General features: G+C 60.8%; 2 protein-coding genes and 2 non-coding genes across 4 annotated transcripts in view; 2 read left to right on the top strand and 2 right to left on the bottom strand.

The window, feature by feature from the left end:
* RPL19 (ribosomal protein L19) overlaps positions 1 to 13013 on the bottom strand; it is a 203873-nt gene that overhangs the window by 16065 nt on the left and 174795 nt on the right. The gene's annotated exons all lie outside the window — the stretch shown is intronic.
* TRNAI-UAU (transfer RNA isoleucine (anticodon UAU)) lies at positions 138 to 228 on the bottom strand. Its single transcript is given in 2 exon segments — positions 138 to 173; positions 191 to 228. It is a non-coding gene; the product is annotated as a tRNA-Ile (tRNA).
* TRNAC-GCA (transfer RNA cysteine (anticodon GCA)) lies at positions 1516 to 1587 on the top strand. The gene has a single exon. It is a non-coding gene; the product is annotated as a tRNA-Cys (tRNA).
* PLXDC1 (plexin domain containing 1) lies at positions 2433 to 11819 on the top strand. Its single transcript, XM_065753820.1, has 14 exons — positions 2433 to 2502; positions 3172 to 3287; positions 4713 to 4856; positions 5053 to 5122; positions 5192 to 5314; positions 5421 to 5539; positions 5622 to 5721; positions 6426 to 6521; positions 6718 to 6799; positions 7731 to 7791; positions 8339 to 8474; positions 9264 to 9299; positions 10136 to 10296; positions 11282 to 11819. The coding sequence occupies exons 1-14, from the start codon at positions 2433 to 2435 to the stop codon at positions 11399 to 11401; spliced, it is 1434 nt and encodes a 477-aa protein (XP_065609892.1). The 3' UTR covers positions 11402 to 11819.

Raw genomic sequence — 13013 nt, 5'->3', positions numbered from 1 at the left:
GCTATCCCTGCAAGAACGGCACCGCCACTCTATGCCGTTTCCTCGCGGAAAATGGGAATCCCACAAAACAACCCCCTCCCCCCGCTAGTAATTGAGGTGAAAGTCCCCGCGCCCCTCCCGCAGAGCCGTAAAATTCCTGCTCCAGGTGAGGCTCGAACTCACAACCTCGGCATTGCTCCGCGTACTGCCCTATAAGTACCGCGCGCTGACCGATTGCGCCACTGGAGCGCCCGTTGGCGCCCCCAACGCTCGCGCCCCCTCCCGACCCGACCCGACCCGACCCGACCCGACCCGACCCGACCCGACCCGACCCGACCCGACCCGACCCGACCCGACCCGACCCGACCCGACCCGACCCCCCATCCCTCCATCCTTCCAGCGTTGTTTCTGTCCCCCCCCCCCCGGGGGACGCTCACCTCCTCCGCGCTGTCCCCCGGACCGCCGCTCCTCCCCAGCGCGGCTCTGTCGGGCGGGTGCTGCGGCAGCGCGTACATCCACGCCCAGAGATGCGCGGCGGCGGAGGGCAGGAGCGCGGCGAGGAGGCAGAGAAGGACCGGGGACGGCTGCATGGCGCTGGAGACGGCGGCACTGGGGGGGTCCCGGTGGGCTCTGTGTATTTGTAGCCCGCTGCCCCCGCGGCCCCCCGCTGCTCCGCGTGTTTGCTCGCCTAATGGGGAAGGAGGAGGCAATCAGGGTTTAAGGGATTAACGTAATTGCAGCCTTCCCCTCGCTGGGTGCTACAGCCCCAAAGCAAACCTCCCCCTCGGAGCAGTCTGGCTCCGGCGCCGCTCGGCTCCGTCGCTGTCCCTGCGCTCGGGGCAGCCCCCCCGCGCCCACGGGGGTGACGAGCTTTGCACCTCCCCTAACAGCTCTGCCAACGAGGTGTCCGCTGCCCGGCCCCCATCTCCTGAGCGGACGGACTCCGCTGGGACCGCAGGCGGTGTGAGCCCGGTGTCCCCTCCATCTCGCTCCGGGTCACGTCGGGCCGTCCCCTCCGGGGTCCCCATCTCACTGCCCTCGTGCCTCGGTTTCCCACTCCCCGAACTCTGCACGAGTGATGCGGGCAGAGGTACCCCCATCAATGCGGGGCAGCCACAGCGTACCGAGCTGACCCCCACCTGCAGCTCCCCCCGGGGCTCAGCCGGGCCGGCCCCCCCCCCCATCCACCCCACGTATTTGCACAGCGGCTCAGGGAGCAAATATTGACCCGTCATCCTCAGGTCCGTACTCCCCCATCTACCCCCCGCTGGCTCCAGTTAATCCCCCCCCACCCCCCCCCTCTCCACCCACAGCCCCGGGGAGGGGGCCCGGCGCTCCCCCCGCCCCGGATTTCGGCTCCGTTCTGCTCCCACTGAGGGCTGGGGATGGGTCCCCCTCTGCAGTGGGTGCAAGAAAGGGGTGTGTGCAGGAACGAGTGCATACATGCGCGTGCAAAGGCGTGCAAACGTGTGCGAGCGCCCACGCGCGGCGCAACCCACGGACATCCCTCAGTGCTCCCATTCTTTATCCAGCAGAGGGGGTATAGCTCAGTGGTAGAGCATTTGACTGCAGATCAAGAGGTCCCCGGTTCAAATCCGGGTGCCCCCTCATTTTTTTGGGGGGAGGGTCGTCCTTTTTTTGCACCCCTTTTGATCTTCCACCCCCCAGTAGCTGCGGTGCAGGGGTCGCGTCGCTCTCGCCCGCATCCCTCAGTTTGTGCCGCAATGGGACGCGGGTCTTTTGCAGCCCTATGAGTGTACAGCAACGGCCCCCCCACCCCAAAAGAGCGCGGCCCGCCCAGAGCAGAGCCCCCCCAGAGCACAGCACGGCCCCAGCTTTGATTTCTCACGCCCCTACTGTTTTGGGGGGCCCTGTCCCGTCCCCCCCCCCCCTCCCCGCGGGGCTTACTGAACTCGTGAATGTGAGGGGGGGGGGTTCAGCTGGCACCGGGACGGGCAGCAGCCGCTTGGCTCATTAGTTAATTACAGCATCGGTGCAACTCGTCACTTTCATCTGCCCCCCCCCGCCGCTCGGCCAGGACCCCAAAGCCGCTCCCGGAGGGTCCTCAGAGCGCAGCGGGGGCTGTGGGTTTCGGGGTGCAGCCCCTCTGCCCTTCCCGGGGGGGTTGGGTTGCTCCGTACGGCCGTGCCGGACCTTGTTGGGGGGGGGAGAGGCGCCGGGTGGAGCAGCTCGAGGACAGCGGTAAGGGGGCACCGCTCGGGGGACGAGGGGTCGCTGCCCACGAGTGAGGGATCGTCTCCCGTGGGGTGAAGATGAGGGTACAACGCCGGCAGCACCGGGCCCCCGCACCCCCCGGCTCGGGCTCTGCCTCCGGCCCCATCCCCACCCCCGTTCCCACCCCCCGGCTCCACCCCCGGCTCCGCTCCAGCTCCGGTGGCGGAGCCCCGTGCCCGGCGGGGGCTCGGCGGGTGCCGGCCGCGGGGGGGACCGCGATGCGCGGGGGGGTCCTCATCCTGCTCGGCCTCATCGCGCTGTGCGGGCTGCGCGGGGCGCGGGGCTCAGGTAGGGGCCGGTGCGGGGGGTAGGGGGGTGAGGTCGGGGGAAGCGGGAGGGAGGGGGGGATCTGTGGCCGTGGTCTCGCGTGACCGTGGGCAGCGGGAGGCTCCGGCCGTGTCTGTCCCGGGGATGGGGTCGGGTCCGCGTGGCCCCCGGTGCGTGCGATGTCTGCAGCTGCTGTACCCACGCGCGGCGTGGGGTTTCCGCACCCAAAGGGAGTGAGATCCGGAGCCGCAGAAGCCCGTTCCTTGCCTAGCCAGGATGGGGGGGTCCCCACGCGCAGCCCCGTGCCTCAGTTTCCCCTTCCCAAAACCTCGGGGGGGGCTGCGGGTTCGGCCTCAAGCCCCTCCATCCCAGAGCAGCGATGGGGGAGGCACTGCTGGAGAGGGTTCTCTAAAAGCAGCGGGGGCGCAGGGGGAGACCCACGGTAGGGGATGTCCCCAAATCGGAACCCCATCCTGCTCGGCCAAGGACGCGGCTGTGCTGCTGCCCCATTGCTGGAGCCCTACAAGCACTGTTATCCCCACCTGGGGACACAGGGAGTGCCTTTGGCCACCCCACATCCCTTCCCTGCACCCCATCACAGGGGTTGGGACACTCCTGTCACCGTGTACGTCGCTGCCGGGGGACACATCCCACTGTGGGACCCCACTGACGCTTCCTCACTCCCCCCAGGACCCCCCGAGGGGCAGCGTGGGGCCGGGCAGCCGCAGGGGACACACATCAGCCAGGACCTGGTGGGACGCAGCCTGCTCATCGACACGCTGCCAGACAACGAGACGCGCGTGGTGGTGAGCTGGGGGGGTCCGGCCCCACTCCACCCGGAGCTGTTTCCATTCTGGTGGAGCCTCTGGCTCTGATTTACTGCGTGGGGCGGATCCTGGCAGCGCGGGGGGGGATAATTACAGCCTGGGCAGAGGCAGCTTTGCCCGGGGGCACCCGTGGGTCAGCGCCGGGGATGCTTTGCTCGTGGCCATGCCACGTTGCTGGGGTTGTGCCGGGGGTGGGGGGGATTTGTGGGGGCTCTATGGGGAAGGCTGCAGCCTCTGCTGTGATGCTGGAAGCGGGTGACAGCGGTGTCAGCTCTGGGGGTGGCACTTGGGTCTCACCTCCTGGATCACTGCTATTTGGGGGGGGGGGAGGGCACGGGGATGTGGGGTGCGTTCCCTGCGATGAGGGCCCCCGCTCTGCTGAGCTGCGATTGATTCCGGTGTTTTTTGTGGCAGCAGAGTGTGGATTCGGGGGGATTAGTCCTCACCCTGTGAGGAGGTGCTCTGGGGAAAGGGACCCCCGGGGGGGGGGAACTCTGCAGGGTCCCACCGACCCCCACTGGGACCACAGTTCTGTGCACTGGGACGGAGAGAGTGGAAGTGTTTAAAAAATAGAAAGAAAAAAAAAAACAAAAAACCCAAACCACCAAATCCCGACTGGGAAGGAAGGGCGTGACCGCTCGTGTGGCTCCGGAGAGGGGATTTCCTGGGGCTCAGTGGGTTTGGGGTCACTGCAGCTCCCCCCACGCCCTGCGGTGTGGGTGCTCAGTGCGTTCCCATGTGGCTGTGCATCCAAACCCCCTCCTAATTGCTGCCGTGACCAAAGCAAGGTGGTGGGCTCTGGTGCTGGTGACTCAGTGATGAGCTCAGGAGCTCTGCAGCCAAATGCTCTGCGCTGCCCCGGCTCCTCTGCTCCATCCCAGCTCCTTCCCCCTGGGTTACTGGGAATGCACTGGAATCCACTGACTGTGGGGCTCTGCGAGGGGGGGGTTCAGCTCCTGGGCACCCCACATCCCGGGGTCCTGAAAGCCACAGCACAGGGCCATGCACTGGGGCACAGCAGTGCTGGCACAGCCACCCCCGTGCCTCAGTTTCCCATCCCCAGCTGCTCTCACCAGGGTGGGCTGTTGGGAGTCTTTGATGCCTTTATTTGCTCCGCTTCTCGCCCTCACTGCAGCCACAGCTCGCAGCCCCTGGCTCCAAAGCAGCTCTTCCTTCCCAGGAAGGCTGCATCTGTTGTGCTGAAGTCCCCCGTGAGTCACATCTCCCTCCTGCCAGCGCTGCGTTGGACTCACGGTTCCCTCTGCTCCTCTCCAACTGCTCTTCCCCTGCGCTGCTTCGCGTGGGGCGTTTCTGTTCCACTTCCACTGCTCTGTGCTGAGATGGTGCCTGCAGGTTTTTCATCCGTGTGCAGCGATGCTGACGCTGCCCTTGTCCCCACTGCAGGAGGACAACCACAGCTACTACGTGTCCCGCACCTATGGGCCGGGGGCTGCTCGCCGCCGGGGGCTGTGGGTGGACATGGCAGAGGCCGACAGCAGCCACGTGAAGGTCCACGGGATCCTCTCCAACACACACCGGCAGGCCTCGGTGAGCCCGGGGGGGTCCCCACTGCTATCCATCCTTCCCAAGACGGCTGCCCCCGTAGCCTGGAGGGGAAGCATTGTGTCTCCCCAGCTCCGTCGCTGTGGGGTGGAAGGGGATGAGCTGTGGGGGTGGGCAGCGTCCCCCTCCCCAGTGGCTTTCCCCGTTTCTGGCTGCTGTTCACCCCATCTCCTTCCTGCAGAGGATCGTTCTCTCCTTCGATTTCCCCTTCTATGGGCACCTCCTGCGACAGGTGACGATAGCGACCGGAGGTGAGTGGGGCCGTGGATCTGGGGGTCGGGTACGGGTGCTGAGCTGACCCCTCTGCTCTGCTCACTCAGGTTTCATCTTCATGGGGGACGTCATCCACCGCATGCTGACGGCCACGCAGTACATCGCGCCGCTCATGGCCAACTTCAACCCCAGCTACTCCCGCAACTCCACCGTGCAGTACCTGGACAACGGTGAGCCCCTCCCGGAGCAAAGAGAGGGGGTGAGGGCGTGGGGAAGGGCCGTGGGGGGCTCAACGTGGGCTGGGAAGCGGAGTGATGGCTGCGGTGTCCCCCCCAGGCACGGTCTTTGTGGTGCAGTGGGATAAGGTCTACCTCCAGGGGAAGGAGGACGTGGGCAGCTTCACCTTCCAGGCTGCCTTGCACAGCAGTGGCAGGATCGTCTTCGGGTACAAGGAGGTGAGGGAGCAGATCGGGTCTGGGGACCGAGGCGCTGTGGGGCTCAGTGGGGCCGTCTGCACTGTACCCTCTCCCCACGCAGATCCCCGTGCCCGTCCTGCAGATCAGCGCTGCGCAGCACCCCGTCAAGGCCGGGCTGTCTGATGCCTTCATGGTCCTCAATCCATCCCCCGAGGTGCCCGGTGAGTGCCGCCCCCCTCCCCGTGTCCCACGTCCCCGGGGCAGTGCTCCGGGCTCCTCCACCACTCACAGCCCCGGGGGGAACGCAGAGGGATGAGCTGAGCAGCTTTGGGTCCTGCCCTCTGCCCCGGGGATGCCCTGGGTTGGGAGATGCACAGTGCACGGCAGCAGGATGTAGTGCACACGTGTGCACACTTGTTGTATGCGATGTGAGCTCCGGTGCCAGCGGGATGCACGTGTCTGCAGCCATGTCCCACACGTGACATGTGCTGCAGGCACAGGGTGAGCTGCGTGGAGGGGCCTGCAGCCTTTCCCTTCCCCTCCTGTACGCCCAACCACGCTCCTCGTGCTGCTCCCCGCGCCTCGCTCGTTATTTCTGGAGCCAGCCATCTGGCCTTCGTTTTACAGCAGTTTGCACAGAAGCCTCAGGGGCTGCTGCCCCCTCCCCGTGGGCTCCTGGGGAGCGCTGAGGGAACGGAGCTGGAAGAGAGGGGGGAGATGGGGCTGGGTCGCGTCCACCTCGGGGTCCTCTGGGCAGAGAGCTTCCCAGGGAAGTGGGGAGGGGGACTCCCACGCCTTGACCCCCCTCCCGCCTCCCAGCACTGCTGCTCGGCCTCCCCTGCAGCCTGCCTGCTGCCCTGCCCCGCAGGATTTACCCCGGTTTAGGGTGGCTTGCAGCCGCCCTAAAGCAAAGCTCCCGCTGCAGAGTCGCGCCGCAGGACCATCTATGAGTACCACCGTGTGGAGCTGGACACCAGCAAGATCACCAACATGTCTGCTGTGGAGTTCACCCCCCTGCCCAGTAAGCTGTGTGGGCACCGTGCTCACATCCATGCACGTGGGGGAGAGGGTGGGGAGTGAATCTGCCCCGGGGACACCGAGGAGGGGAGGATGCTCGCTGCCAGGCTGGGAGCAGCGTGGTCCCACTGTGCAGTGTGGATATATCCCAACCCATCGCTGCGCTGGGCTGTGCTGTCACACCTCCCCTCTCTCTGCAGCTTGTCTCCAGCACCGGAGCTGTGAGGTGTGTGTGAGCTCCGTGCTGACCTTCAACTGCAGCTGGTGCCACGTCCTGCAGAGGTACTGGGATGGGTCGCTTCCACCTCTCCTCTGCTTGGAGACGTTCCTGCAGAGGGGAGATCTCTGCTGCCCACATCACAGTTGCTGAGGGGTTTTTAATGCAGTGGGATGCATGCTGATGTCACTCCATCCCGGGGTTGGGATTTCAGCTAGATGGAGCTCAGGTCCCAGGCATCGGGGGACTGCGGTGTCCCCGGCCACGGGGACAGCCCCCACCCCCTGGGACGCAGCTCTGCCCTCCTTCAGCTGCAGCAGGAGAGCTGCAATGAGGCTGTGCAGCGCCAGAATGTGGAGCTGGCAGCAGGGGAGGGCACCCACTGACACAGATCCTTCGCCCAGCCCCACTCGGGCTGCATCCCAGGCGTGCACCCATCACACGTGCAGTGATTGCATGAGGCCTCAGCGGGGCTGGGGCACCTCGTGCACATGGTTGGCTCTGCTCTCACCCACAGGACGGTGCCCAGGGGCTCCCAGAGGCCGCAGAGCTGTCTTTGGTCCCTGGTTTTGTGGTTGGTGTTTTCCCAGTGTTGTTTTTAATTTCTTGAATGCTCTTTTCCTGCCCAGATGTTTCTGGGGAAAGGGGAAAAAAAAAATACAACAACCCTTGTGGAGCTCCCGGCGTTGCCTTGGCGTGGAGCACGGCGCGTGGAAACTCACGCTCCATCTGCATCTTTTTCCTATCTCTTTGCTCCTTTTTTTTTTCCTTGGAGAAGCAGCGCTGACCGTTTTCCACCTCTGTCAAGAGGAACGTTTGGGTCCTTCCAGCACAGCTGCGCTGCTCACGTGTAACCCTTCCACTGCTGGGTCACTCAGGGGTTGTATTGCAGCAGCAGATGGGCGCTGCTGCCCCCTCTTCCCCCCCCCCCTCTCCAACCCCCCCGGGCTGCTCTGCATCCCACCTGCAGGGATGTAACGTGTCCTCTCACTGCAGGTGCTCCAGTGGCTTCGATCGGCACCGGGAGGAGTGGCTGTCGTACGGCTGCAGCCAGCAGGTATGGCCAGGGCTCCGTGCACGGGGCCGGGTGACAGAGGGCACATCCCTGGCTCTGCTCAGCCCTGGGACAGACAGAGTGCCCCTTTAGGATGCCCTGCCCTGGTACAGCGGGTGTAGGGGGCATCCCCCCCCCCTTTCACCCCTGGGCTCTTCCCATGGAGCCGCAGCTGTGCCCACCCCTGGGTGCACGGAGCTGTTTGCTCCTCACCTTCCACACTGTGACTCCTCCAAGTGAGAAGGAGTCAGCCCCGAGGATTTGGGTTGGACAAATTTCGCTTCTTTGTCTCGGAAAGATCAGCTCTAACGAAACATCTGTTTCTGCTTTTGGTGTTTTGTTGTTTTGGTGATTTTTATTTTTTAATTGTTTTTTAATGCAACTTTTCCCCACTGAACACTCATTCCCTGTTTACTGAGAGAGAGGGAAAAGGAGATCACGGGACCTGTGATGCAAGCAGGGCAGGCTGTGACCAAACCACCCCCTCCCACACATCCCCCCCCCCCCACTGCCCCAATTTCTGCCCCTCCTGGGCTGTGTTCCCCCCCAGGCTGACACCAAGAGCTGCGAGGACTTAGCAGAGGACGACCACTACTCTCCCCCCCCCCACGGCTCCTCCTCACCGCTGGATGAGGACGTCACCACCCCCACGGCCTCGCTCTTCATTGACGGCCTCACTACAGAAGGTGGGACGTGGTGGGGGCCGATGTGGGTCGGGGCTGGCAGTGCTGTGAAAGCTCCAAATAAAGGCCCCCATTTCCCCCGAGACGCCCCTGTGCTAAAGCTTGATAATCCCATTAACACGGGGCTGGCTCCTCGGATCCGAGCGGCAGGTAGCGCTTCAATTTGGCTGCTTAATAGTCCCTAACGCAAACTGCTAATTAGAATAAATAGAAAGGAACATTAGTAATTGTCCTTCAGCGACGGGAGGGAGCTGGGGGGGGGGGAGTGGAGCGTGGGGCTGACGGAGCTGACTTTGAAAGGAGCGATGGAAGGAGGGGGGGAACGCAACACCACTGCTGAGATTATTTTCCAACTCGTCGCTGGTTCTTGGAAAAAGAACAAGAGCCTTCCTGCGACAGAGACAAGCACCAAGATCATTTGTAATCTTGGAAGCAAGCAGACAGCCAGCTGCATCAGGCTGCAGACCTGAGCTGGGGCAGCACAGTGAGGGGGGGGGGGGGACGAGGATGGGTCCGCCCCTCTGCGTCCTTTGGGGCGTCCCAAAGGAGGTGGCTCATGGGGACACTGAGCCCCCGTCCTCGTGCAGCCTGGTGGCTCCAGAATGAGAAGGAAAATGGGACTGGGTGTTGGACCCCTGGGAGAAACATCTGCCCCCGGGTTGGGGTGGGTGTGGTGGGTAGCACAAGTCGTCCCACTTCACCTTACTGCTGGCAGTGCCCTGGTACAGAGGGGAGCACGGAGAGCATCTCAGTGGCCTGATAACTATTTTTGCCCTTCTTTTCCTCTTTCAGATGACACGAAGCTCAACCAGCACACGGGTAGTGAAGGTGAGGCCCCGTTGTATCTCTGCCTGCTCTGTGAAAGCAAACGTGGGGGAGAGCTGGGATCGGGCAGCAGTGGGAAATGGGGACTGGAAAGATGCAATCAAGATAAAAATCTGATTGTCCTTCCCCTGATGAATACCGCTGCAGGTTGAGGAATGTGAGAGCTGGGGTCGGTCTCTTTTACCCCGCTGTGCCAAAGGGCACTGTGAGGTTCAAGAGTAAGTCCTTTCCATGAGCCCAGCTCTGTTCCCCTGAATTGCATCCCCCCAGCAAGGCCAAGCAGCAGCACTGTCAGCCCCGTGCAAAGCAGAGCTCAACCCTCTTAATTCCAAGCAGCTCCTGGAGGTTACGTTGGCTAAAAAGTGGGTGCAGCATCAGTGCCAGCACAGGCTCCGGGCCTTCAAACTGCAGACTGCTCCCTGAATGGACGGATACATCACTGCTGATGTATGCCATGTGTAGGCTGCAGAGCTCTGTGCAATGGAATATCCATAGCCAAGGGCTGGGGAAAGCTGCAGGGCTGCAGGTGGGGTGCTGAGGACCCCTCAACATGTGGCTAATGGCTTTCCATCTGAGTGAGCAGCCAGTATATAAGGAATAGGGGTTGGGTGGAGGGGGAATTATGATATGGCCATTGTTTAATCTTTGTTTTTTGCCAGCTATTGGTAGCATCTGGGAGGGATGCTGGAGCTCAGCTCCCAGCTCTCCATGCATCTTGCTCTTGCCCTCTCATTGAGCTGTGCTCGGTGCTCAGCCCCACATGCAGGGCTCCAAGCATCCTGCCTCACTTTTCCTGAGCCCTCAGCCTGCTTCCAAGCCCAGCTGAGCCCTTTTTGCAGGTGTGGGAAGCGACCTTCCTCCCAGTAAAGTGGGTGCCCCGATTCACACTGGGACGATCGTGGGCATCGTGCTGGCAGTGCTGCTCATTGCAGCTATCATCCTCGCTGGGATCTACATCAACAGCCACCCCACCTCCAACGCTGCCCTCTTCTTCATCGAGGTGAGTGGAGAACCTTTCCCTGGTCCCATCCTGACCCCGCAGGGCAGAGCACAGAGCAGAGGACAGGACGTGGGTGCATGGCATGTCTGAGGATCCCTACGTGGTCCTGCAGTCGTAGCCACCCCCTCACTTTAAACTTAGGCTCATTCCCACCCACACTGCTTTATTTTGTGCTCTTGTTTGCACGTTGTCTCTTCCTCCTGCTCTCAGGATCAGTTCCCCGGTGTCTGGTGGAGGGCAGTGATGCTGCTGGGACCGCTGCTTTCCTTTTCAGTTGCCCAGCTGGGTTTTTGTGGACTGAAATGGTCAGACTTTGCCCATGGATGTCACACCATCAGCTGCTGCGGTGCTGTGAACGCTCTAAATGGCAGATTTTAATTCTCAGGGAGGTGGGGGGTCTGACAGTCTCCATCTGCTGCTCAAAGCCCGAGGAGTGTGCAGTGTAGGACCTCGAGGCAGGCTGATCCTGCCGCGGGAGCTGCGATGCAGAGCCCTCACCCCTCCGTGTCCCCACTCTGCCTTTTTCCTCCAGCACTCATCTCTCTGTCCCAACTGCAGAGGATCGATCTCTGTGGCCTTCATCAGTTCATCACCACCAACGTTTGGTGCATTTCTCCTTGTAGCACCCCCCCAGCGGGGCAGTGCTGTTGTGCCTGTGCTGCAGAAGGAGGAGAGGCACAGAGGTGACCCCTCTGTGGCTGCCCCCTCCATTACCCACAGCAGCACACCCTTGTTCTGGGACTGATGTGGGATCTCCCTTCGAGTTTCCATTTCCTCCCAGCTCCCTGTTAACCCCACCAGTGGGACTGAGGCACTGTGACAAACCCTTGAAGGCATAAATCATTTTATTTCTTCTTCCTTTCATTAACAACAGCCGAACTTTCACAAAGATGGCATTGTTCTGGGCCTGAGCTTCGGGTTTCCAGCAGGCTCAGCCTGAAATGCTTCCTCACAGCTTCTGATGGCTCTTTGTTCCTGTCTGCAGCGAAGGCCACACCGTTGGCCTGCCATGAAATTCCGCAATCACACCAACCAGGCGTCGTACTCGGAGGTGGAGGCAGCCAGCCACGAGAAGGAGGGCTTCGTGGAAGCAGAGCAGTGCTGAGCACCTCTTCCCCTGCACCTCTCACCTCCCATGTCTCACGTATCGGAGTCTTCTGTTATCCTATTGCAAAGTCTTTCCCCTTTCGGAAAAGAAACAGCAAGCAGAGGAGAAGGACCCAGCGGAGCACTGAAGATGAGGAGTTGGGGCTTGGTGAGGATGCAGCGATAGAAGAGCACGGACAGATGGCTGACTTGGCTCTTTGTCTCGTGGTTGGGTTGTGTTGTTGGGCTGCAGCAGAGGTAATGCTGGCTCACCTCTCTTCCCAGCCCCTCTCCCCAGCTCCATCCCTTTTTCCTCCCCCGTGTTTTGGGGGCAGGCTGCATTTTGTTTTGTCTTTGGGGCTCAGAAGCTCCGTACCCTCATCTTCATCCTGCAGCTGGTGCTCCACACCTCGGCTCTTTCCCGGCCAAGCACCAGCTCCTCTTCTCCACTCCAGAAGAAAGTGAAACCAGATTTAACTTAAGAGCAAAACTCTTCTAAGGATTCACCTTCAGAATTAGTTTGCTCAGCTATGAGCTGTGACTCTTACCCTAAAGGAACCAAAGGCTGAAGAGGGAAAAAACACAAAAAAATCGTGAGTCCCTCCAAAATATTTTCATGGCGTGGCCACGAGTCCAGCAGGAGCAAGGGAGGTTTTGCAGGTAGAGGATGGGGATAGAGCTCTGCCATGCTGACACCCAGAGGTAAACCAAAACTCCCTCATGGGAGCTTCCTGTAATAAGGAATGAAGGCACACGTGCCTTGATATCACAGAAAACCTGAAAAAAGCTTTGCTGACATCGTCGTATTTGGAGTCTGCTAAAATCGGTGGATTTCCTATGACTTCTTTTTGCTGTGTTGGTGGTGGGCCCCTGCTCTGCACTGACACTGGGTTGTAAGAATCCACCCCTCGCTGAGGGCCTCAGCACTGCACCTCTCAGGGCTGTTCTGCTGTGCAATGCAGCTCACAGCTGGCCTGCACAAAGGCTCACCCTGCTTCCACAGCCATCAGTGCAGGACTGGGTCCTGAACTGGGGAGAGGTGGCATGAAGAAAGAAAAGGCCAAAGTCCAAAGTCAGGTCGAGATTTCTTTTTTTGTAGGAAAAAGAAAACGAGTTGTTATATGTTTTGTTTATTTTCCTTATCTCTTGCTCCTCTGTTATTTATTCTGATATCTTTGGAGCATATTTTATCCTCTGGCTGGTTCAGCTGTCACTAGTGGTGATCGCTGCCAAAGGCAGGGTCTGTCTAATTAATGTTTTCCTTCTCATCTGCTGAATTTATATAGCCATTAAAGATAAATATGGATGCTTTGTGGCATTTACACCCTAGATTATACTTCCTCATACGTAGCCACTGGGGAGACTTTTGCTGCATCTTATTACAGCATAAAGGCACCAAATGCTTTTGCAGGGCAAGTCAGGCTGAGTCGTGCCAAGTTATTATGACCCAGGCAGTTTCTCTTTAGATATATTTTGAAGATAAACCTTATTTCCAAATAAAGCTTTCAACTGGAAGGTGGTTTCTTCCCCTGTTCCCCTGGAGTAGAAAGAACTCAGAGGAATGCTGTCACCTAGTTTTTGCCCTGGATGGTTATAAGCTGGTAAGGTTTTTTCTCTGGATTTTCATCTTT

The sequence above is a fragment of the Cyrtonyx montezumae genome, unplaced genomic scaffold (assembly GCF_038088225.1).
Source record: "Cyrtonyx montezumae isolate F1298 unplaced genomic scaffold, pur_monq_1.0 scaffold_82, whole genome shotgun sequence".
Classification (NCBI taxonomy): Eukaryota; Metazoa; Chordata; class Aves; order Galliformes; family Odontophoridae; genus Cyrtonyx; species Cyrtonyx montezumae.
The sequence above is the reverse complement of the archived record's forward strand: the minus strand, read 5'-3'. Positions and strand labels throughout refer to the sequence as shown.

Excerpts from the sequence above, each read along its gene's own strand:
- PLXDC1 (XM_065753820.1), top strand. The coding sequence starts at position 2,433 with ATGCGCGGGGGGGTCCTCATCCTGCTCGGCCTCATCGCGCTGTGCGGG. Across the intron at positions 6,800-7,730 it reads TGGTGCCACGTCCTGCAGAG|GTGCTCCAGTGGCTTCGATC; the intron begins GTACTGGGATGG and ends CTCTCACTGCAG. Across the intron at positions 8,475-9,263 it reads TGACGGCCTCACTACAGAAG|ATGACACGAAGCTCAACCAG; the intron begins GTGGGACGTGGT and ends TTCCTCTTTCAG.